The 23151-nt window shown below is 37.0% G+C and overlaps 1 protein-coding gene across 10 annotated transcripts in view; it reads left to right on the top strand.

Moving 5' to 3' along the window:
• THOC2 (THO complex subunit 2) overlaps window positions 1–23151 on the top strand; it is a 102372-nt gene that overhangs the window by 56081 nt on the left and 23140 nt on the right. For all 10 annotated transcript variants that reach the window (XR_014327138.1, XM_082865209.1, XM_082865208.1 and 7 more), the window contains exons 13-22: window positions 6288–6329; window positions 6768–6898; window positions 6996–7097; window positions 11392–11476; window positions 12127–12220; window positions 12624–12704; window positions 14623–14719; window positions 16819–16936; window positions 17921–18100; window positions 18910–19074. Coding sequence is in view for 9 of the 10 variants with exons in the window: in XM_082865209.1 (XP_082721335.1) it covers window positions 6288–6329; window positions 6768–6898; window positions 6996–7097; window positions 11392–11476; window positions 12127–12220; window positions 12624–12704; window positions 14623–14719; window positions 16819–16936; window positions 17921–18100; window positions 18910–19074 (1095 nt within the window). In the remaining variant the exon portion in view is untranslated. The remainder of the gene's footprint in view (window positions 1–6287; window positions 6330–6767; window positions 6899–6995; window positions 7098–11391; window positions 11477–12126; window positions 12221–12623; window positions 12705–14622; window positions 14720–16818; window positions 16937–17920; window positions 18101–18909; window positions 19075–23151) is intronic.

Raw genomic sequence — 23151 nt, 5'->3', positions numbered from 1 at the left:
ATTGCATTAGGGATTGGGGGAGAGAAATTATGTGTTCATGCTTCACTCTGTCATCTTAATTCAGTTATCTCACTGTCTCTTTATATGGCTATTTCTTATGTTGGCCTTTGGTAAAGAGCCAAAGTGCACTAAATTGATTCACAGATAAAGCTTAGAGAAACCTAGAGTCAAAGGGTCAGGATATATACCTTAGATTGGGTACTAGATGATATTCGGAATAGTTGTGATTATGATAATTGTGGTAATGTGGAAGAATGTCCTTATTCTTTTTTTTTAATTAATTTATTTTTGGTTGTGTTGGGTCTTCGCTGCTGCGTGCGGGCTTTCTCTAGTTGTGGTGAGCAGGGGCTACTCTTGGTTGCGGTGTGCGGGCTTCTCATTGCGGTAGCTTCTCCTGTTGCGGAGCACGGGCTCTAGGCGCACGGGCTTCAGTACTTGTGGCTCGAGGGCTCTAGAGCACAGGCTCAGTAGTTGTGGCACACGGGCTTAGTTGCTCCATGGCATGTGGGATCTTCCTGGACCACGGCTCGAACCCCTGCGTTGACAGGCAGACTCTTAACCACTGCGCCACCAGGGAAGTCCCTGTCCTTATTCTTAGGAGATGCACACTGAATTTTTTTGAGATAAAGTATCATGTCTGCATTTTATTTGGTCAAGAAAAAAAGGCAAAATATTAATTGTTGAATCTACATGGTAGATATATAGGTGTTTATGGATAAGTATACTATCCATTCAACTTTTATGTAAACTTGAAATTTTTCATAATAAAAATTTGGGTTCCTAGGGAGAGAATGTACCTTAATACCATTGATCCTGAAACTCTAGTTTATGAACCAGCTACTTTAGAATTTTGACTTGATGTTTGTTGTTTTTTGTTAGCTATTAGGGGAGGGAGAGCCTGTGATCCTGCTTCAGTCCATTTATTTCTTTTCAAAATTGAAGATCTAACTTGGTTGTGTGGGTTAGAGCTCAAAATTAATATTCCTTTTGGATGAAGGTATGGGAGTCAGTCAAGTACAGTGGAATTACACCATACCTGTGCTTAGTTTATGTGAATGTGGCCAGACTTGTTCCATCAAAATACTGTGTGTATGTCTAGGAGCAAGGGTGAAATTGGAGAAATTTTTTCTTTCATTTTGGTTCAGTTTCTCAGGTGTCTTAGAGAGTATCTCACCACATTCAGTTAGTCTAGTTTTTAAACTGTGTTTTCGTGTGACATGGCCCCCTAAATGCAAGCCAGTCACTTTATTTCATGTTCACATCTCGTGGTCACTTAGTGATTTCTCCTAATATTAGAGGGGAAAAACAGAGTCTTGAGTTGGACTTAAATGAAAGGTAATGTGTCTGTATACTTTATAGATGATATAAGGGATTTTTGTAGGGTAATTGTGAGTATATGTAATTTTTACTTTATGTGTTGACTTTGGAACCTACCTTGCCCACAGATTCTTCATTTAAGGCTGTCCCCCAAACAGAGTAATTAAAGCATTAGAAATTGATAATTAGGTGAACTAGTTTCATCAGGATGAGCTGCTAGCTACTTGCTAGTAATGTGACCTTAAGCTGGTCACTTTTCTAAGCCAGAGATTCGTGGTAATAATATTTGGCTTATCTAGCTCCTGGGGTTGCAATATGGATCAAATGAGATATGTCTAAACATGAATTAGATACTAATAATTAGGTATTCAATTTTAGAGAGTTAAAAAAATAGTTGTCATGAATTTTTTAGATCATAATAAGTTATCACTGATGTAAGCTATCACTACACTAGCTTTTGATGATTTTTTTAAAAAGCGTTAATAATATACTTTAATCTATTTCTGTCTTTAAATATAAGATGCCACTTTAAAGTAGCAGTTTCACTTCCCTCAAGAGTAGATTTGATTTTATGTAGGAATGCCTTTAGCTTCTTTACGTTGTAGTGATAGATGTTTTTTTCCCTCTCATTTTTGAAATTTGTTATAAATTAGTAACAAATCAAAGAATTTTTATCAAATAAAGGAAATTTTTGTTGCTGGGGTTTCATGAGTGAACTAGTCAAGGGTAGTATGGACACATATCTCTCCACTTTTTAAAAAAAATACATCTTTATTGGAGTATAATTGCTTCACAATGCTGTGTTAGTTTCTGTTGTACAACAAAGTGAATCAGCCATATGTGTACATATATCCCCATATACCCTCCCTATCCCACCCTCTAGGTCGTCGAAAAGCACCGAGCTGATCTCCTTGTGCTGTGCTGCTGTTTCCCACTAGCTATCTATCTTACATTTGGTAGTGTATATATGTCGATGCTACTCTCACTTCGCCCCAGCTTTCCCCTCCCCCCTGTGTCCTCAAGTCCATTCTCTATGTGTATGTCTTTATTCCTGCCCTGCCACTGGGTTCATAAGTACCATTTTGGTTTTTTGTTTTTTTTTTAGATTTCATATATATGCGTTAGCATACGGTATTTGTTTTTCTCTTTCTGACTTCACTGTGTATGACAGACTCTAGGTCCATCCACCTCACTAGAGATAACTCAATTTTGTTTCTTTTTATAGCTGAGTAATATTCCATTGTATATATGTGCCACATCTTCTTTATCCATTCATCTGTTGATGGACATTTAGGTTGCTTCCATGACCTGGCTATTGTAAATGGGGCTGCAGTGAACATTGTGGTACATGTCTCTTTTTGAATTATGGTTTTCTCTGGGTATATGCCCAGTAGTGGGACTGCTGGGTCATATGGTAGTTCTATTTTAGTTTTTTAAGGAATCTCCATACTGTTCTCCATAGTGGTCAGTTTACATTCCCACCAACAGTGCAGGAGGGTTCCCTTTTCACCACACTCTTTCCAGCATTTATTGTTTCTAGATTTTGTGATAATGGCCATTCTGACTGCTGTGAGGTGATACCTCATTGTAGTTTTGATATGCATTTTTCTAATAATTAGTGATGTTGAGCAGCTTTTCCTGTGCCTCTTGGCCATCTGTATGTCTTCTTTGGAGAAATGTCTATTTAGGTCTTCTGCCCGTTTTTTGATTGGGTTGTTTGTTTTTTTGATAATGAACTGCTTGTATATTTTAGAGATAAATCCTTTGTCCGTTGATTCATTTGCAGGTATTTTCTGCCTTTCTGAGGGTTGTCTTTTCATCTTGTTTGTAGTTTGCTTTGCAAAAGCTTTGAAGTTTCATTAGGTCCCATTTGTTTATTTTTGTTTCTATTTCCATTACTCTAGGAGGTGGATCAAAAAAGATCTTGCTGTGATTCATGTCAAAGAGTGTTCTTCCTATGTTTTCCTCTAAGAGTTTTAGAGTGTCCGGCCTTACATTTAGGTCTTTTTAATCCATTTTGAGTTTATTTTTGTGTATGGTATTAGGGAGTGTTCTAATTTCATTCTTTTACATGTAGCTGTCCAGTTTTCCCAGCACCACTTATTGAAGAGACTGTCTTTTCTCCATTGTATATCCTTGCCTCCTTTGTCATAGATTAGTTGATCATAGGTGCGTGGGTTTATCTCTGGGCTTTCTAACCTGTTCCATTGATCTATATTTCTGTTTTTCTGTCAGTACCAGAGTGTCTTGATTACTGTAGCTTTGTAGTATAGTCTGAAGTCAGGGAGTCTGATTCCTCCAGCTCCATTTTTTTCCCTCAAGACTGCTTTGGCTAGGTTCCCATAACTTTTAACTTATAGGTTATATTTTCCTATTTCTAAGTTATTTTGATGGGTCTTATTTAGACCCTGACAAAAAGATTCTTCTATTAGAGTAGTTTTAAGACATAAATGCGTAGTTCTTAGCCTATTATATGGCATGTAGTACTCAATGAATGATAGTTAATAAGGACGGTGACAATAATGCCATAATTTACTTAGATGTAGTCTAAGTCACAAATTTAAATATTTTTCATTTTTTTCCCTTTTCATTTTTTCCATGGATGTTGGTGGGGGGGATGGGGAACAGCAGATGAGGCTTCACTTGCTCGCCTGCTGCTCACCTCCTGCTGTGCGACCCAGTTCCTAACAGGCCACGGACCGGTACTGGTCCTCGGCCTGGGGCTTGGGGACCCCTGCTCTAAAGTAGCATTTGAAACATTCATGGGTTAGAGGTACTAAAAATAGGACATTAGTAATAAAAAAGTAATTTATCTAGTTATATCTATGACTTACTCCAGCCTTTATTTCTCAACTCTCCAAAAGCCCCTTCTTGATGAACCTGCTTTTTTTGGGGGGAGGGCAGTGCTCAGTAGTGTTATGCAGCCCTGTCAGCTGCTCTGTTGTTATAGGGCAAGATTGGAACCTGCTTGGGGTCATTTATAGCTGATGGTCTGTGTAGACATAATTGTGAGTGCTCAATTTTATTCAAACTTAAAATTCAGTTCCTAACAGTACATTGGTAAGTGTAGTCTTGATCTTAAAGAGATCCTGAAAGATCTCTCTTTTCTAGATTCTTACTGACAGATTCTTACTGATTTTCTAGATTCTTACTGACAAGTAGCCTTGTCAGTTCCTCAAAGATAGGAACTCTCTACTGTTCAGCTTTGAATTCCCAGTGCCTGGCACATAGTAAACAAATGAATGAATGTCTTTTGTCCCTCCCCATCCTTTCTTTCTTCAACTTCTGCCTGGCCATTCAATAAAACTTTTAGTATTCTATTGTGGGAATGGAGAGTTTTGTATGTGCTCTGAATTAAAAAGCAAATTAAGTTAAACTAAATGAAAAAGCAAGCATCAGGGGAGTGGAATGTGTAAAGAAAATCACTTTTACATGCATGTACATCTTGTTCTGTTGTTGTTGTTCATCTTGGTTATAATTAGCCTTTGATAGAAACCTTTTCTTACTGCTCTTCTAGATAGTTTCCTTGTGCTTTCCATATTTCTTTCTCTCTTTCAAATTTTCCTGCTTGTGAAATCTAGAGAATTGACAAACAGACATTAGAAACTAATATAAGTATCTAGTAAGAGGAATTAGGACAGCTTAGTAACTAAGAAAATGTTTTATTTGTATGGAGGAAACTATTTATAGCTTTATTAGGTTAATTTGAATCATAGTATGCTAGCAAAGGAGTAGCTTAACTGCCTTTATCCCCAACACAATACCCTATAAACTGGATTCTTCCAATTATGACATACCGTTATTTCTGCCTCCCAGTGTACACACAGTATGCCACCAGAATTACCATCCCCTTCCAACAAAATAAAAGCAACTATATAGTTTGTTTTCTGCCAGGCCACTCCTTCATAACCTGACTCCTTATTTGCTGACCAGGATGTATGTTGACTTAATAATCGTTTCTGTGAAAGGGAACCATATCTTTTTAACCTGCCAGTTAAAAAAGTGTGATTCTGTATGTTTTCCCATCAAGGTAACATGGCCGTCCCTGAATTAGTCTTATGTGAAAATGTTGCACAGAAGTTAGACTTCCCTGTAGTAACACCCATTAACTTACTCAAGCATGAAAACATACATGCACAAAATATCCTTATCTACCAATAAGGTATGTTAGCTGCATATTAGCTTTTCCCTTTCTCATACTTGGTATTGAGCTAAATACATTCCAGGAATCTAGATTGTCCTTGAGTATCAGTGCTTCACCTGTCCTTTTGGCCTTTGTGTACTCCCCCAACACTCCACCTGCCTATACACACACAAATGTTACTCACAATTTCATTTTGTATGTATAGACAGCATTGTCAAACATGGCACTTCAGCAGCCCACCTGCAAATCACTGATAAAATAATGACCCATACTTTTTCATTCAGTCTGTCCAAGTTAGGAAGTGGTTTGGTCTTTGTCAGCAATGGTATTAATATTTTGGGCCTATTTCTTAGGGCTTAAGTGGTGGTGAATTAAAACATAGCTTTGGATTTCTTTGGGTTTAATTTTTGTTGTCGTTGCTTTAGTGTTAGATTTTACCAATTCTGAGGGGGAAAACTAGAACATCTCGAAGGAGAAATGCAAATGCATTATAACTAAATTGTGCTGGCTACAATTTTATAATAAATACTCAGATCAGTTTTAGGATGCTTTGGTTTGTGATAATGAGGTTGAGAAAAGAATTGGCTTATAAAACTGGCATTTAAAGTTCATGAATGTCACAAATTATTTGGAGGTTAGCAATGTAGATGAGAATTTAAAATGTTAATTGGTAATACTGACTGTATGTAAAATCTACATGTGTGTAACAAGTAACGAAATAATTCACAACTACGTGCAAGTTAATTTTTTTTCAAATTAGAAACGAAATTGTGACAGCATAATCTTAACCTTTTTGCATTTTATTTATAGTTTTTTTTAATTTTAGTTTCAGTCTGATGGAAGCAAACAAGAAGATAAAGAGAAGACGGTAAGAGACTAGAAAAATCCAATGTGTCTAATGTTTGTCTAGGTACAGCATACTGTAAATTTTACTGTGAACAAGCTTTAATCACCTATGTGAATAACTATTTTATACTTTACATGTTGAATGTAGCTTTTGGCATATCGTACAAAGTATCTTTTAAGATTGACAGCCTCCTGTTTTTGAGGATTACCATGTTGAGAAAGGAAAAGGGATAAAAAGTCCCTCATTCTTGCTACCCCTTTCCTTCCCTCACCTCATTTGCTTTCTTAGATGGAGAAACACAAATAACCATTGTGAAACGTACAGTGATAGTGTGGGGAATTAGATATGGTGTGTTATTAAATCAAGGAACGGCAATTTTTCCAAGGCTTACATAAATTTGTTGGGGGGGGGTTAATATGCACCTCTTAACTGAAATAATTTTTCCTCCATTTTTCGTAGGAAGTTATCCTTAGCTGCTTGCTTAGCATTACTGACCAGGTATTACTTCCATCTCTTTCTTTGATGGACTGCAATGCTTGTATGTCTGAGGAACTGTGGGGAATGTTTAAAACATTTCCATATCAGCATAGGTAAATACATAATATTTTTGTATTTTTAGCTACTATTCTAGTGCACTAACCTCTAAGTGTTTAACTTTTCCTAATTCTTCATCTCATCATTTTCAAGATATCGTCTGTATGGCCAGTGGAAGAATGAAACTTACAACAGTCATCCACTTTTAGTAAAAGTTAAAGCTCAAACAATAGACAGAGCCAAATATATCATGAAGTAAGTTTTAATTTATTTTTCTTCTTAATATCTGGATCTGATTTACTGTCTTTCAGCCAGCTTATGTCTGAGCCTCAGTTTTGAGGAAGCCCAGGAGTATTTGCTAATGGTGTAGCTAATTATATACTACACATAGAGTGACTATCAATTTTTGTGGTTTTTAGCTCATTTTGACTACCATGTTAGTTTTTGTAGTTGTCATGTTTGCCCAGCTATAAAATCTGATAAAAATCCTCTTCAGGATGCATTATATTATAGGATGACGTGTTTTTTTTTTTAAAGGAGAGCATACTGTGTAGCCTTCGCTCAGTTTGCATAATACATTCGGTGGCTTGTACAAGGTAGTCAAAGTTCTAGGAATTTCTGTTGAAAGTTATAATAAAGATTTATTTTTTCTTTCTGGAAGATCTAGTAGAATCATGCAGAACTATCTCCTTAGGGAGTCAACTTTTGAAAAATTTCTAGTTTTTTCATTTGTGTGCTTTATTTTCATGTCATTAAAAACATAAGAGTGGGGCTTCCCTGGTGGCGCGGTGGTTGAGATTCCGCCTGCCGATGCAGGGGACACGGGTTCTTGCCCTGGTCCGGGAAGATCCCACATGCCGAGGAGCGGCTAGGCCCGTGAGCCATGGCTGCTGAGCCTGCGCGTCCGGAGCCTGTGCTCCGCAACGGGAGAGGCCACAACAGTGAGAGGCCCGCGTACCGCAAAACAAAACAAAACAAAACAAAAGAGTGATGTTAATCTATTGATACTTCCTGATAAACTGTTTGAAGTTTAATTATGAAAATTGTATACTTCAGATCAGTATTGGTTTAGATACTAATTACACTGCTGTATTGCAAGGGTTTTAAGCAAGGCTGTTCATTATCATTTCTTTTACATTTGTGCAGTTGTATGGTTATTCTAATTAGAAGTAGTACATTCACTGGTTTAACTAACAGTATGCAGTGACACTTTTTTTTTAAATAATAAATTTATTCATTTATTTATTTATGGATGCGTTGGGTCTTCGTTGCTGTGCACGGGCTTTCTCTAGTTGCGGCGAGCAGGGGCTGCTCTTCGTTGTGGTGCACGGGCTTCTCATTGTGGTGGCTTCTCTTGTTGTGGAGCACAGGCTCTAGGCATGTGAGGTTCAGTAGTTGTGGCTCGCAGGCTCTAGAGCGCAGGGTCAGCAGTTGTGGCACACAGGCTTAGTTGCTCTGTGGCATGTGGAATCTTCCCAGACTAGGGCTCGAACCCATGTCCCCTGCATTGTCAGGCAGATTCTTAACCACTGTGCCACCAGGGAAGCCCCCAGTGATACTTTCTTTGCTGAGTGATATTGTCGTAAGTCACAGTCTACCAGGGAAACAGGTGTGTGCACAATCACAGTCTGGTTTAATAGATGCTGTTATACAATATGTATAAAGTTCTATGGGATGATAGAGAGGAGAATGAATATTTCACCCCATGGAAGTTGGGGAAGGCATGGAAAGAGATGATATTAGAACTGGTCCTTCCAAAAGAGTTCTAGGCTTAAAAATTCCCCAAGTAGAGTTTCTAGCTTAACAACAACGAATATTTTTGAAGCCATTACTATGTGTGGTGGGTGCTGAACTAAGTGCTTTATATGGATTATTTAATGATACATTAAATTTTTTTTGATAAATTTATTTAATTTTGGCTGTGTTGGGTCTTCGTTGCAGCACGCGGGCTTTCTCTAGTTGCGGCGAGCAGGGGCTATTCTTCATTGCAGTGCGGTGGCTTCTCTCGTCGTGGAGCACGGGCTCCAGGTGCATGGGCTCAGTAGTTGTGGCTCACGGGCTCTAGAGCACAGGCTCAGTAGTTGTGGTGCACAGGCTTAGTTGCTCCGAGGCATGTGGGATCTTCCTGGACCAGGGATCAAACCCGTGTCCCCTGCATTGACAGGCGTATTCTCAACCACTGCACCACCAGGGAAGCCCCGATACATTAAATATTGAATCTGTCTCTTCCACTCTCTACCACCACTAACTTAGTTCTTTTATCTGGAGTGTTATAGTGCCTTGTATTATTCTCTTTCTTCAAAATCCTTTGGTGACTAAGCATTGCCTGCAGGTTATATGTCAGACTTTATGGCTTGGTGATATAAGAGAACCTTCATGATCTGTCTCTCCCTATTTCCATCCTCATTTCCCGCCAATTCTACCTCTAGCTGTACTGAGCCCACTTATGTTTCCCTGAGTGTGCTATGGTCTCCTTTTCCTTTGCATATAATTTTTTGTTTCTTTTGTTTGTACAGGTTTTCCCTTACCTCTTTTTCCTCTCTCCATCTGGTGACCTCATCATTGGACAGTGGGCTCCAGTGTCACCTCTGTGAAGCCTTCCCTTGCACATACCACCAAGCACAATTGATTGTTCTTTATTTGTGCTACCACTATGTCATATGCATATAACTACTATCATACCGCTTATGTATATTGCTATGATTATTTTTCTTTTTAAAGTTATCTAATTTTTTGACTATTTTATATATTCACACGGTTTAAATTGTAGTAGATATGAAAAGGTAGACAGTAAAAAGTCTCTCACCCTGTCCACTCAGTTCTCCCAAGGGAAAAAAAAAGTGGTCACTGTTTAGTTTCTTATTTATCATTCCGGCTATTTTTATGTATATGCAAGTGAATACAAATATATTATTCCCTCCCTTTTTATACTATTGATAGCATATAATAAGTACTGTTCTATAAGTTGCTCTATTTGTTTAAGAATATAAAAATTTTAAAAGTGGTTTTAAATCTACCTCCCCAGCTGGACTGAGCTTGAGAGCAGGTGCTGTTACTCATCCTTGTATTCCTGGTGCTTAGCACTTTGCCTGTCACAGAAGACATTAATATGAATTAATGAATAAGTAAATTAATACAAATGTTTATCACAGAAGAATATGTGCAGAATTTTTAATGTACTCGGATTTTTGTTATATTTGTAAGCTCAGCTATTTCACCAGCCTTGAATAATATGATTTTGATATTGATTGAACTTTTTAAGTTGAGAATGGAATGTATTAATTTATTGCTTGGGAATTTCACAAGTTTTGATTACTGTTTAAAACATGAATTTTCTATAGGGCATCCAGTAATTCATGCCACAAATGTTCATTGATTGTGTTCCATATGTCAAGCACCATGGTTGCTTGAGAGGAGGACATAATCAAGAGAATATTCCTTTTATTTATTTTTTTTGGTGTTGGGGGAGAGGAAGCAGAAGGGAATGGGATAAAAAATATGGAAAGGAAGGGTTGACTTTGGCAAGTAGGAGGGCTTGCCTGAAATAGTAGGGTTAGAAGTAAGGGCAGGTGGTGGTAGAACTTTATTTGTGCTTCAAATAAAGCTTCAAAGTAGAACAGACTATAGCCAAAGTTTAAAACTGATGGGTCTCTCTTTTCCGTGGGACAAAAAGAAACTGGGCCATGCAGAATGGGAAAGGGAAGCAGTTGTTGATGAAATAATTTTGATTAATGGATCAGTTTTGTCATAAGTTTCTTAAGATAATTATATCAAGTTTGTCACTTCCAGAATGGTCACATTCCTTGAATTGTCAACTAAATTCATTATTTGCTTCATTACATTTTCACTCTAGAAAGCTTCCTGTCACTTGTTAGTTTTTCAGGTTTCTAGATTTATTATGTAGTAATTTCATCAGAAGAGTTTAAGATCCTGTGTAATAATTGTTTTGAATTTGTAAGCATTTCGTAGATATAAATTTCCAAAATGTTAGTAAAAGAATACTGAGTAGAGGGAGAATTAAAGAGGAAGGACAAGAGTAGAATTGATTTTTCAAGAATTGTTTACTTTGAATATGAAAACCAGAGAACTTCTTGTATCAAGGAGTGAGTGCAGCATTAGCTGTTACTCTGTTAGGGTCACTGACACAGATGGCATGAGGCATTTCAAAGTATTACACCAAATTTGATATCTTAATCCCTAAAGTGATAATGAGCCCTTCTAAATCTAAAATAATTATTCTCTGTAAGAAGAGTTTTATGTACTTGTAGAGTACGTTAAGAGTTTTAATGCTTATTAGACTATTACTATAAAATGAACATGTGTATATTGTAAATGTTAAGCATTAATACAAAATTTTAATACCCTCTTGGAGAATGCCTAATCAAAATAGCCCAAGTCCTGTAGTAAAGCATATGATGAGGGTGGTTGTTTACATGGATCCATTTTGGATATTTGGGAAATAAAATTTTTTTCATGATGTAACAAAGCTACCAACATTAAAAGGGAAATTACTTAAGATGATCCCTGCCACCTTTTTCTCCCCTTGTAGGCGTCTAACCAAGGAAAATGTGAAGCCTTCTGGAAGACAAATTGGGAAGTTGAGCCACAGCAATCCAACCATTTTGTTTGATTATGTATGTTTTGAGGTTAATACTATTTTCAGGGATTTTTCTTTTTGTAGTCTTTAAATCAGCACAAGTGGAAATAGAATGATGTAGTTTAAAAATGTTTGATAGTTTTAGGGGACAAAAACTTTAGCAAATGAAACATTGTATGGTTATTCTAAAAACAAAATTTAGTATGTAATATGTTTAACACATTGATCTACTTTTCTAACAATAAGTGACAGTGCTACTGTTATTAAACAGACTGACATTGTCTTGTGTACCACATTTTGAGTTATAAAAACATTAATAAAGTGATGCATTATTTGTTGATTTTAGTTTTTAGAAACATTTGAACAGCATTTCATTGTGATTCAGATGTAACACTTTCATGTTTAGAAAGAGATTTCTAAAACACATTTGACATAAGTCTAGCCTCTATAATTCCAAAATTCAAGTTTGGATGCCCTGGAATTATTTCCTAATTGGAAATTGTAGCCTAAGAAAATATTTTCTAAGGAAATGATAGAATAGTAGGTTTTATATAAATACACAATGGAAGGAAACTAATTTTAAGCATTATTTCTTTTGAAAAAAAAGTGTAGCCATTATTTAGTTAGCACGGTAAAAGTTCTCTTTTGATTAGTCAATGCCTTTTATTCTTTGTTGCTGTCTTCCAGATCTTGTCACAAATACAGAAGTATGATAACTTAATAACACCTGTAGTAGATTCATTGAAATACCTCACTTCGTTGAATTATGACGTCTTGGCCTGTATCCTTTCAGGTGAAGTAATAACATAGATTTCACGTTTCATAGATCTTAGTGGTGAATGTTTTATTTTCATTCTAAGTTCCTTTAGCAACCATCTGAGGTTGATTCAGTTGGCTGATCGAGAGGTTGACCAGTTGGGAGTTTGTGTGTGTGTCTGTGTTGTATACTGAGAAAGACAATGTTAAGATTACTAAATATCTTTGATATAGTTAGAATCTGCTTGCTGAAAGCTGGGAAAGAGGCTAAAAAAGAAAAGTTGGTACTACAGTGAGTGTATTTTTCCATAATTGGTAATAAATTGGAGCTAACAATTTATTTTCCAAGGGGTGGCTTTTTGTTGTTGTTGTTTTAGCGGTCTTTGTTAGGGATGTGGTGACAAAATTTTTTCTTAATTATATGAAAGATTGTATCATTGAAGCTTTAGCTAATCCAGAAAAGGAGAGAATGAAACATGACGACACAACCATCTCAAGCTGGCTTCAGAGTAAGTATTTTTATTTTTCCAAGGATGAAATTTCCATCTTTTGTCATTGCTATGCTATGTATTCTGTTACCTATGCTAAGAGCCTATTTGTCAAGTGCTCTTGAGAATATCTAGCCACTCAACTTGTTCTACAGAGGGTCCATGTCCTTGGCTGTGTAAGGAGGTTCATATGGTACTTAATTCATTTTCTAACTCAAGAGGCCAGTATTGGCTGTGATAGCATTTGGGCAAGCATTACTGGGGAGATGAAAGTTCCCATCCATTCTATTACTTTAGAAGAATTAATCTTTTTTTTTTAAGATTTTTTTCTTGATGTGGACCAATTTTAAAGTCTTCATTGAATTTGTTACAATATTGCTTCTGTTTTATGTTTTGGTTTTTTGGCTGTGAGGCATGTGGGCTCTTAGCTCTCCAACCAGGGATCGAACCTGCACCCCCTACATTTGAAGGTGAAGTCTTAACCAGTGGACTGCCAGGGAAGTCCCTAGAAGAATTAATCTTAAGGGAACTATTCTCCCTTCTCTCCTTTCCATCCTGAGGTTCCAGTCACCTTAAAAGAACAAAAACTTGGTTGTTTAACAAAAAGCCCTAGCCTTGTTTTTTTTCCTTGTACCTTTGATTTCTAGCAGCCAGTTACATTTTCTTTCAACCTGTTGTGTCTCTGATAGCTGAATCTTGCAGTAGCTTCCCATTGCTCTTTGAAGTCTGCAATCTGTAATAAATCATACAAGTAAGTTCTTTTGGGATCAGGTCCTTTCTATACTAGCCTCATCTTTTGCCCCTCCCTAATATTCTAGGTTCCGTTAATGCTGAACTTCTTGCACTTTCTTTTGCACATGTTATTCCCTCTTCTTGGGGTACCCTTGGGATACCCTTCTATGCCCACTCATCTCTTCCAACACATTTTCTACTTATTCATTAGATTTTAGCTTAGAGGTCACTTTCTTTGGAAAGCTTTCCCTGTTAACAACCCAAAAGTCAGAATAAGGTGCCCCTCTTCTGTACTTCTATGGAACTTTTTATTCATCATAGTTATTTTAGTTTAGTTTTCTATATCTCTCTGGACTGTAAGTTCCTTGAGGGCAGGACCTGTGTTTTGTCCATTGTCCTTTAGGTGCTCAGCAAATAATTCTTGAAAAGGCTGCAGATCACTTGACTTTACTGGGGTCTCCTCCTCTTTTTTTTTTTTTTAAAAAGGCCACGCCGTGCTGCATGCAGGATCTTGGTTTCCTGACCAGGGATTGAACCCATGCCCCCTGCATTGGGCGTGCCAAGTCTTAACAATTGGATGGCCAGGGAAGTCCCTCCTGCTCTTGTCTTGAGTGGGGTTTTCTCCCTACTAATGTGATAAGGACTCTTGGCTAAAATTGGTCTTTTGATTGCCTCTTGGTCTGGCAATGTTTCCTTGCCCCTCCACAACTAGTGGCATGTTCCTAGATAAAATGAGATTTTTTTGTGTGACTCAGACATTTGAGGGGCAGGTGTTTTGTTGATCATTCAAGTTTACTGAGTTATCTGCAAGATTTTGTTGTGGCCTAATTAACGTCACAAGTTATGGAATCAGGCCGTATAAGTTTGAATCACTGTTCTACCTCATACCAACTGTGTGTCCATGAGCAAGTTACGTGACCTGTCTGTTCGGAATTTCCCTCATCGATAGGTTTATACCAACCTGAGATAATTACTGCAAAGGTTAAATGAGATAATTACATAAAGAGCTTAATAGACTGCTTGGCATATGTATGGTCAATAAATATTAGCTATTATTAATTATAAAATTCTGTTCAGTGGCATCAGCAATACAATTTTTCCCACCTCATTTTGTTTGGGAAATTTCGTTGAAATAACACTTAATATTGTGCTTTTTGTTTTATGAACTGTTTTTTAAAAAGCCCTATTCCTTTTTTATCTCATATAGGTCTGGCTAGTTTCTGTGGTGCAGTTTTTCGTAAATATCCAATTGATCTTGCTGGTCTTCTTCAATATGTGGCTAATCAGCTAAAGGCAGGCAAAAGGTATTCATAGCAAATTATATGTAAATGAAATTCAGTAATTAGAGTACTTCTGCCGGTATTGGGATACTGACATTACTATTATGTTGAAAAACTGTTTGTTGGTTGTAGACTTAAGAAAATAATTGCTCACTTATTTATATGGAATTCTTTAATTAAAAGAAATAACTTAAAATATGCAGAAAGAAATGTAATATTTGGCTATATGTGTAACTCATTAAAGTAACTAACTCACTTTGACTACCTGTTAGGCTTTTGAATAAATGGTTGATATGGTATATTGTAAATCCTCTATGGCAAAACTCATTGCACTATTGATTATGCTACTGGACAGTAATTGGCCTTTACATTGAACATTTGGTAGGAATGTGTTTATTTTGAGGGTATATATAGTATCTTTAAAACACAACTATTTTTTGAATTTAAACTTCAGAGATAGGTAACACTAATGCACCTTTTGGACATTGTCGTCTTTTCTTTATAAATACTGAGTTTTATTATTTTATTCTGGACCAATATCAGTGCTTAGAGTTTGAATTGGAATGTATATTAAACCCCATCAGCAATAGACTGACTAGACTCAAAAGAACTGGAAATGGTTTTCAAAAGCTTTCTGGTAGAAAGCAAACAGAAATCTGTAAAGCTATCTGGTGCTCCAAACAAGTATTACCTAAGTAATTCTTGACAGATTATTTTGGTTTAGGGAAAGCTTAAAAAAAAATTAGGTTTGGGATTTAATCCGCATATATCACTTGCTTTATACTCCTCTATTGGCCATTCGTATACATTTTACTCTTCTGTGTCTGTATAGGCCAGGAAAACATCACATTACTTTTAAATCTCTAGTTCAGTTTTCTGTACTGTGATATAGTTTTTGTGACCATCTAATGAAAAGATTGTTTAAAGGAAAAACAAAATATTTCATTGGTACTTGTTGCATACTTATTTGAAGAGGGCCCTCTTGTTTTCAAAAACTATGTTTAGAGAAGCGAGGCAAGTTGAGAGAGTAAGCACTTAATAAGAATCTTAGAAAACTGTTCCTTTGTCTATTAACTTGTGTCTTGGGTATACCTAGCTTTACCTTTCTTTGGAAAAACATCTGTATTTGTTCTGTAGGAAAGAATGTTTTTCCTTATCTTCATTACTTAACAAAGTAAGGAAGATCTTGGAAGTCATAAGGTGTTATTTCCATTGACAGTCCTAAACTTTGAGAATTCAAATGAATAACTGTTGGCACAGTAATAAATAGGTGTAAAGCAGGCCACTAAACTGTCATCTTAGGCTCAAATATCACAACTTGGAATTTGCATTTCCTTCCTTTTTTCTTTTCTCCTCTCCCTCCCTCCATTCCTCCTAAGTGTGTGTGATTGTTTAAAGAGATGGCTCTATACTATCAAAAAATATATATTGAGCATCCTGTACTGGAGGATAAAAAAAAATGTTATGAAGGGCATTATTGGGTTGGCTGCTAAAATGAAATATGACCTGTATATTAGATAAAAGTATTGCATCAGTGTTAGGTTTACTAAAGTTGGTAACTATTGCTGTGGTTATGTAAGAGAATAGCGATAGTCTTAGGAAACACATTAGCAATTTTAGGGGTAATTAGGAATTTTAGGTACCTCTAAAATGATGTTACTTACTAGATAAGTTACTCTCACATAGTTCAAGAAAATTGTGTGAGAGAGAGAGAGAGAGAGAGAGAGAGAGTGTGTGTGTGTGTGTGTGTGTGTGTGTGTGAGAGAGAGAGAGAGAGAGAGGGAGGGAGGGAGAGAGAGAGAGAGAGAGAGAGAGAGAGAGAGAGAGAGAGAAGATGGGGGAGAGAGAGAGAAAGCAGAAATGATAAAGTGAACGGGATGTTCACAATGTTAATAACAGGTGAAGTAGGGATAAAGGCTATGTGGGTGTGCTTTGTACTGTTCTTATCTTTGTATCCTATCTGTAAGTTTGAAATTACTTCCAAGTAAAAAGTTAAACATATTACATGCCCCAAATATTTATATACAAATAATTTAGGGATTCTTAGTATATTAATTACAATTCATTTTTACTTTTATGTTTGAAGTTTCAACTATAGACTATTTCTTATTTTTCCTAAATAGTTTTGACCTGCTTATATTGAAAGAAGTGGTACAAAAAATGGCAGGAATAGAAATTACAGAAGAAATGACAATGGAGCAACTAGAGGCCATGACTGGTGGAGAGCAACTAAAAGCTGAGGTGAGAATTGCTCTTTTTGTTTAGTGACTCAAAATTCAAAATGTATGCATGCTCCCTTTTAAAATCGCATCAAAAAAAATAAAATACTTGGGAATAAACATCACCAAGGAGGTGAAAGACTTATAAGCTGAAAACTACAAAACATTAATAAAGGAAATTGAAGATGATTGAAAGAAATGGAAAGATATCCCATGCTCTTAGATTGGAAGAGTTAACATTGTTAAAATGGCCATGCTACCCAAAGCAATCTATAGATTGAATGCAATACCTATCAAATTACCCATGACATTTTTTACAGAACTAGAACAAATAATCCTAAAATTTATATGGAACCATAAAAGACCCAAAATTGCCAAAGCAATCCTGAGGAAAAAGAACAAAGCAGTAGGCATAACCCTCCCAGACTTCAGACAGTGTTACAAAGCTGCAGTAATCAAAATGTACGCATGTTCATAATAAAGAATTTAAACAGCACATAAGTACATAAAGCTAAGTGTCAAAGCCATACATACCCTCCTCTTAAAATCGCCCCCACCTCCCTTTTAAAAATTGCGATATACTAGTTATTTTAACCTTTTTAAAAAAGCTGAAACAAAGTGTAAAAGACAGTAAGTAATACATCTGGAGGGAAATAAATATCAAATCTTCTGTGGTCCTTGATACCCCAATGGGCATAAATCTGACAGTTGTTGACTCTGCCCCACACTGACTAAAGGATAATCCTTTATAAGGGACTGCATGGTAGAAAGTGGAAAATATGTAGAAGTTTAAAGACAGTTGACAGTTATCTTTAAGCCAGTGACTAAAGCCAGTGGCAGTAATAGTGTCAGTAAAATAAATTTGTAAAGAGAGGGAAGGAATGTAGAGTGTGTGGGTTTGTTATCTTCAGGATTGTAACCAAACCCTTTCTGTGTTTTTTCTTCAAATCAGATGGCATGTTTTATGTACTGGTACACTGGTAAAGTTATGTCTTCTCTTTTGCAGGGTGGTTACTTTGGCCAGATAAGAAACACTAAAAAATCCTCCCAGAGATTAAAGGATGCACTATTAGACCATGACCTTGCTCTTCCTCTCTGTTTGCTTATGGCTCAGCAGAGGAATGGGGTAATCTTTCAGGAAGGTGGAGAGAAACATTTGAAACTCGTGGGAAAGCTCTATGATCAGGCAAGTTAAAGTGGCCTTTGTGTTTCTGTGGGTTTTTAAATCTTGATAGTGGAAAATATAGAATGTGATACAATTTGAAAAATGTCATTTTGCACATCATATATATATCATATGATATATATTATATACAATATATAATATGTAATTATATATATAATAGACATTCTGGAAATTGGGACTCTTTGCAAATTATGATATTTAAGAGATGGATCTAGGGGATATAATAATATGTATAATGTTTTCAGTTAAGTAGATAACGTCAAGTTGTTTGCTCTCATCTTTTCTGATCTCTGGAAATCTGGAATTTCAGCCACAACAAAGTAGATATGATCTTCATTTATAAAATATATTTAAAAATATTAAGCACCAAAACCTATGGTTAGCCTACAAGATGTGTTTAACTGTCACCAACTATATTACAAGGAAATAAAAAACATCATATTTTATAAAGTTTTCGACTTTTAAGGGCCAAGAAAATTGACTTGCATATACATAAAATTGTTCTATGTGATTTAGATAAATATATTCTGCTACTAAAGGTGGTGAACAATAGCTTGGAACTTGAGACCTTGGTTGACTATTAAAGTCTTAGATTAGTCAACTTTTCAGGACTTGGGTATCTTTTTTGTAGTATGATATATGATTAAGTTTGTAGATTGTCTCCAAAGTTCTTTCAAGTAGTAAAATTTGAATTCTTAATTGTTAATCAAAATATTGTTAAAATATATCTTAGTCATTTTGGAAAATGTTATGTTGGTTTAGTAAAATGGTAGCACATTTGTGTTTTTTGTCTTATTTTTTAAATTTAGTGTCATGATACCCTGGTACAGTTTGGTGGGTTTTTAGCATCTAATCTAAGCACAGAAGATTATATAAAGCGAGTGCCTTCAATTGATGTGCTCTGTAATGAATTTCACACACCCCATGATGCAGCATTTTTCCTGTCTAGGCCAATGTATGCACACCATATTTCGGTAAGTATAAGTATCTTTGCTGCCATTCAGGAATGATTCCACATTACTACTTAACTGTTTTATTTGTAAATGCATTTTAATTTGACATAGATAGAGAGAGTTGCTCTTTTGTTAATACTCAGCTCTGTGCAGTGGGCAATGAAAATATCCCCTTTAAAAAGTAAGTCTTACTAGTTCTATAATTTTATTGTTACTACACCACCAGTTGTCCAAGTTGATGTCTTATGGGCCCTCTAGAACTATAGTTCTCCAACATTAGTGCAGCTCATCAGGGAATTATTAGAGAATCACCAAGGAAGCATCTTAAAAACTCAACTCCATGTCCATAAATTCTAATTTAGTAATTTGAATGGTACCTGGGGATTTTTGTTTTGTTTTTGTTTTTTTAACAAGCACTAGATGATTCTGATGCAGGCGAATGTGGTACGTCATTCTGAGAAACACTCCTCTTGAATACAGAGAATCCTGTTTCCTCAGTGACAGTATCACTGTCAGACAGTTGACTTGCTATTACATGTACTGCCTTGAAAGAAATAAAGACTGACAGACTTAACCACCCCCAAACATTCTAAATACTCTTGCACTCTCTGTTGTGTAACTTCTAGGAAAGGTATATTCATGGCTCTTGTTTTATTTCTCTCCACCTAAATGAAACAACTGACAACAAACAACAACAAAAAGCAAACTAGAGCGAGCCCTCCCAAGCAGGGTATCCTGTTAGTGACTGTATTGAAATTCAAGTAAGGTTGTGGGGGAAGAGAAGACAGCCCTCCTTCCTTTTCTCTATCTGCCACCTGGACTCTTCCCTTTAAACCAGTTACCTCTAATAGGAATTTACTTTTCTTTTTCCCTCAGGGCCATGGTCAGTACTCTGTTTGGAAACTGTGGTACTTCCCCACTCTGACTGGAGCCCAAGCATATTCTTCATTTTTCTGTAGGCTTAGATTCTGGCCCTTCTGTTTATCTGTTGTTGTTTTTTAAGTCTATGCTATGCAAGGCTTTCACTACAGATTTTGAGGAAGATCTTGTTCCCTTATCTTTAAGTAGGCTCCCTTCTTGTTCCCAGTGGGGATACAGGGCTGTGTAGTAGAGTGGGGGAAAAGGTGCTGAGAAATTTGGGATCTAATTGATCATTTAATCAACCATCAGCTGTTAGTGTTTACATATCAACTGCTACAGTCTCACACTTACCCTCTAACAACTAACTAAATGTTAATTGATTCAATTATCACTTGTAATACTGTGCTGTACTCTCTAGAGGGAAAAAGGGAATAAGGGAGTAGGATTGGGCTTCTTCTTCTCCTTTAGACTCTCTCAATCCAGAAAATTGTTATGCTCTCTTTGTGTAGTTATGTTTTGTGTTGTCGCCCCACCCCACAGTAGATCAGTCTCAGCTATACAACAGGGGACCTGATTTCTTGAAGGACTGAGGTGGGAGAATTGCTTCATCTCAGAAATTCTGACCTGCCCTGTGCTATACTGAGAAGTGACACACTAATCAGCGCTATTGAACCCTAGCAAACAGGAACACCTGGTTGCCTGAGGTTGGCTGAACTTTTCCAGGTCAGAAAATGGAGCAGGTCATTCATACCAACAGCTACTTTTTCCGTAGCCTGTGTAAAATATTGTGTCTTTGTCATTTAAGAGATAAAAATATCTAAACAAAGAAATGTCATTTTCCTTTCAAGTTTGAGGAGAAAAACAGAGAACTATACAGAGGTGGCTATACAACCAAATCAGGGGTAGGCCACATGCCACCCTCTGGAAAGGGAATTCCTCGGCAACCTTGGTTACACTGGATTGGGCATCCAGGCTTTCCTAGGGATCCTTACTTTTGCCTCTTGGGTGAAAGCCCCTCTTGAAGAACCTTTGATGAGAGAGTATGAGTATTAGAGGGCTGCTAGGTCCCTTCCATAAATTGACTATTGGCAGGCTCTCATGGGAATAACATTGTTAGGCCAAGAGCTTTTTGAACAGTAATTAGAAGTACAGCAGGGAATTCCCTGGCGGTCCAGTGGTTAGGACTCTGCACTTCCACTGCAGGGGGCATGGGTTCGATCCCTGGTTGAGGAACTAAGATACCGCATGCTGCATGGCACGGCCAAAAACAACAAAAAAAAGTACAGTAACAGTGGGTATCAGTTCTATTCCGTAGGTCTAGTTCCCCAGGTGACTTTGTAGAGCTGTTATACTTATCTACTTGACTGAAGATGTGAGCTTGAAGAAGGGTTAAACTGACTTTAGGCAAGGAAATATTTGTCCTAGGCAAATATGCAGTATAGCTGTCTTTTCTGATCAAGCTTTTTTTTCAACTAGATGGGAATGAAGGGGGTGCCTGGAAATAGAAGTCACAGATTCAGAACCAAAGGATTAGGGAGACTGGGGCTATCCTATAACACTGTCATACCTATAACCTAATTTTCAGTTTTAATTGCTGAGAGCCACCTTGCAGCACTGGTCTGAAAGAAAGGCTTTTCCCCTAGTTCATATTCTGAATATGACCAAATCAGGTAGATAAGCTATCTTATTTAGGTAGTTTCATCACTGTTTTATTCTGTGTTTTGTTAGAACCTCAACAGCTGTCTTTCTGTTCACATAGGTTCATATTAGTTGCCTTCAATAGGACCCACCCTCAAAAATTTAAAAGCCTTTCTTATCCCAGCTGCTATTCTCTCAGGTCTCTGGTGTAATTGGACCTCTCTCCTAAGTAATGTTCTTTATATTTATAGCTTTGCCACCTATGTGGCCTCAGTAGTTACCAGCATGCTCTCTAAAATGGGGAAGACAGGAGATAATTTTTCCCACTTCTAAAGTAATTGTATGATTCTCAGAGCCTGTTTGAGATACCCTGTGGAACAAAGAGTACTTGGCATGCCTTCAATCCAGTGAGCCTGGGGTATGGAGCGCTCAGGAGGGACGGCAGCTGGACTGTAGGAGCCAAGACTCTTTTTGCCTATCACGATGCAGAACTGGAAGTGGGACCTTTGACTTCAGACCTTCTAGTTCTGGGCTCCATGTTTAGCACAAACTGTAAATGATTTAAGTGCTTTCTAGCATAAAGAAGAAGCTAGTTTTAGATCTCCTCTTAGGTTCATCTTCAGGGATGATGCCTAACCCAGACAGTTTTCTGGGTGAGAGCTCTTTCGTCTCAAAGAGACTGAAGGACATGAGATAATAGCAACAACTCCACTTTGTATTGTTTTCTTTTTTATGTTGACACACATTCTATGAACTAATATGTAGTCCCTCCCATTGTACTAACAGATTCTTTTTCTCATACAATTAAGGGTATGGCCTTCCTCTGACTCTCCCCCAAATTAGGATAAACCAATCAGGCCAAAAAAAGCTGTGGTTTAAGTCAGTTCCCACATGCTTTAAACTCCAGTATACCATAGCCATTCAGAGAAAATCATAATTTAGTTTAGCAATAGGGTTACCAGTTGGTCCTGGTTTGCCTGAGACTTTCCCGGTTTTAGCACTACAGTCTTGCATCCTGGGAAACCCCTCAATCACTGGAAAACCTGGACAGTTGGTCCCCCTACTTAGCGGTCTTATGGTAACGTTCTCATAACCTTCCTTTGTGTTGATCCAGCTTCTTAATTGACAAATCGTAACAGATGATAGGGGCTACATGTAGCGATAAAACATTCTGTTTTGGTTGGCTGTTACTAGTTCCATTCTGCCTCTTTACTAGTGTTAAGACCCTCTACTTGGTTCCGTTGAATATCTCAAAAGCAGGAGTGGAAACCCTGCATGTTCAATCCTTGATGCAACAGCAAGAGAGAGTAGGGTGGGGGAAATGGACAGGGGGCCCACATACCCTATTCACTTACTCAACAGGTCAGATGCAATAAGAATCTTTGGAAAAGCTCATAGTAAGCACACAGGGCTAAATATTGAAACAGCTTCCAGGGATGATTTATCTTAAAAGAAATGTTGTTGGTAAGAAATTAGAATTCCTGCAACAGTTTTGATTGGTCATCTTCTGATTCTTGAAAAGGGAACCTAGGTTTTTATACTATGAAAATCAGTGCTATAAATTATATTGTATGTGTGTGTTTTTACTTTTTATCTCCA

This window comes from Leucopleurus acutus, assembly GCF_964270905.1.
Source record: "Leucopleurus acutus genome assembly, chromosome: X".
NCBI lineage: Eukaryota > Metazoa > Chordata > Mammalia > Artiodactyla > Delphinidae > Leucopleurus > Leucopleurus acutus.
Note: the sequence above shows the minus strand (reverse complement) of the source record. Positions and strands in the feature narration are given on the sequence as shown.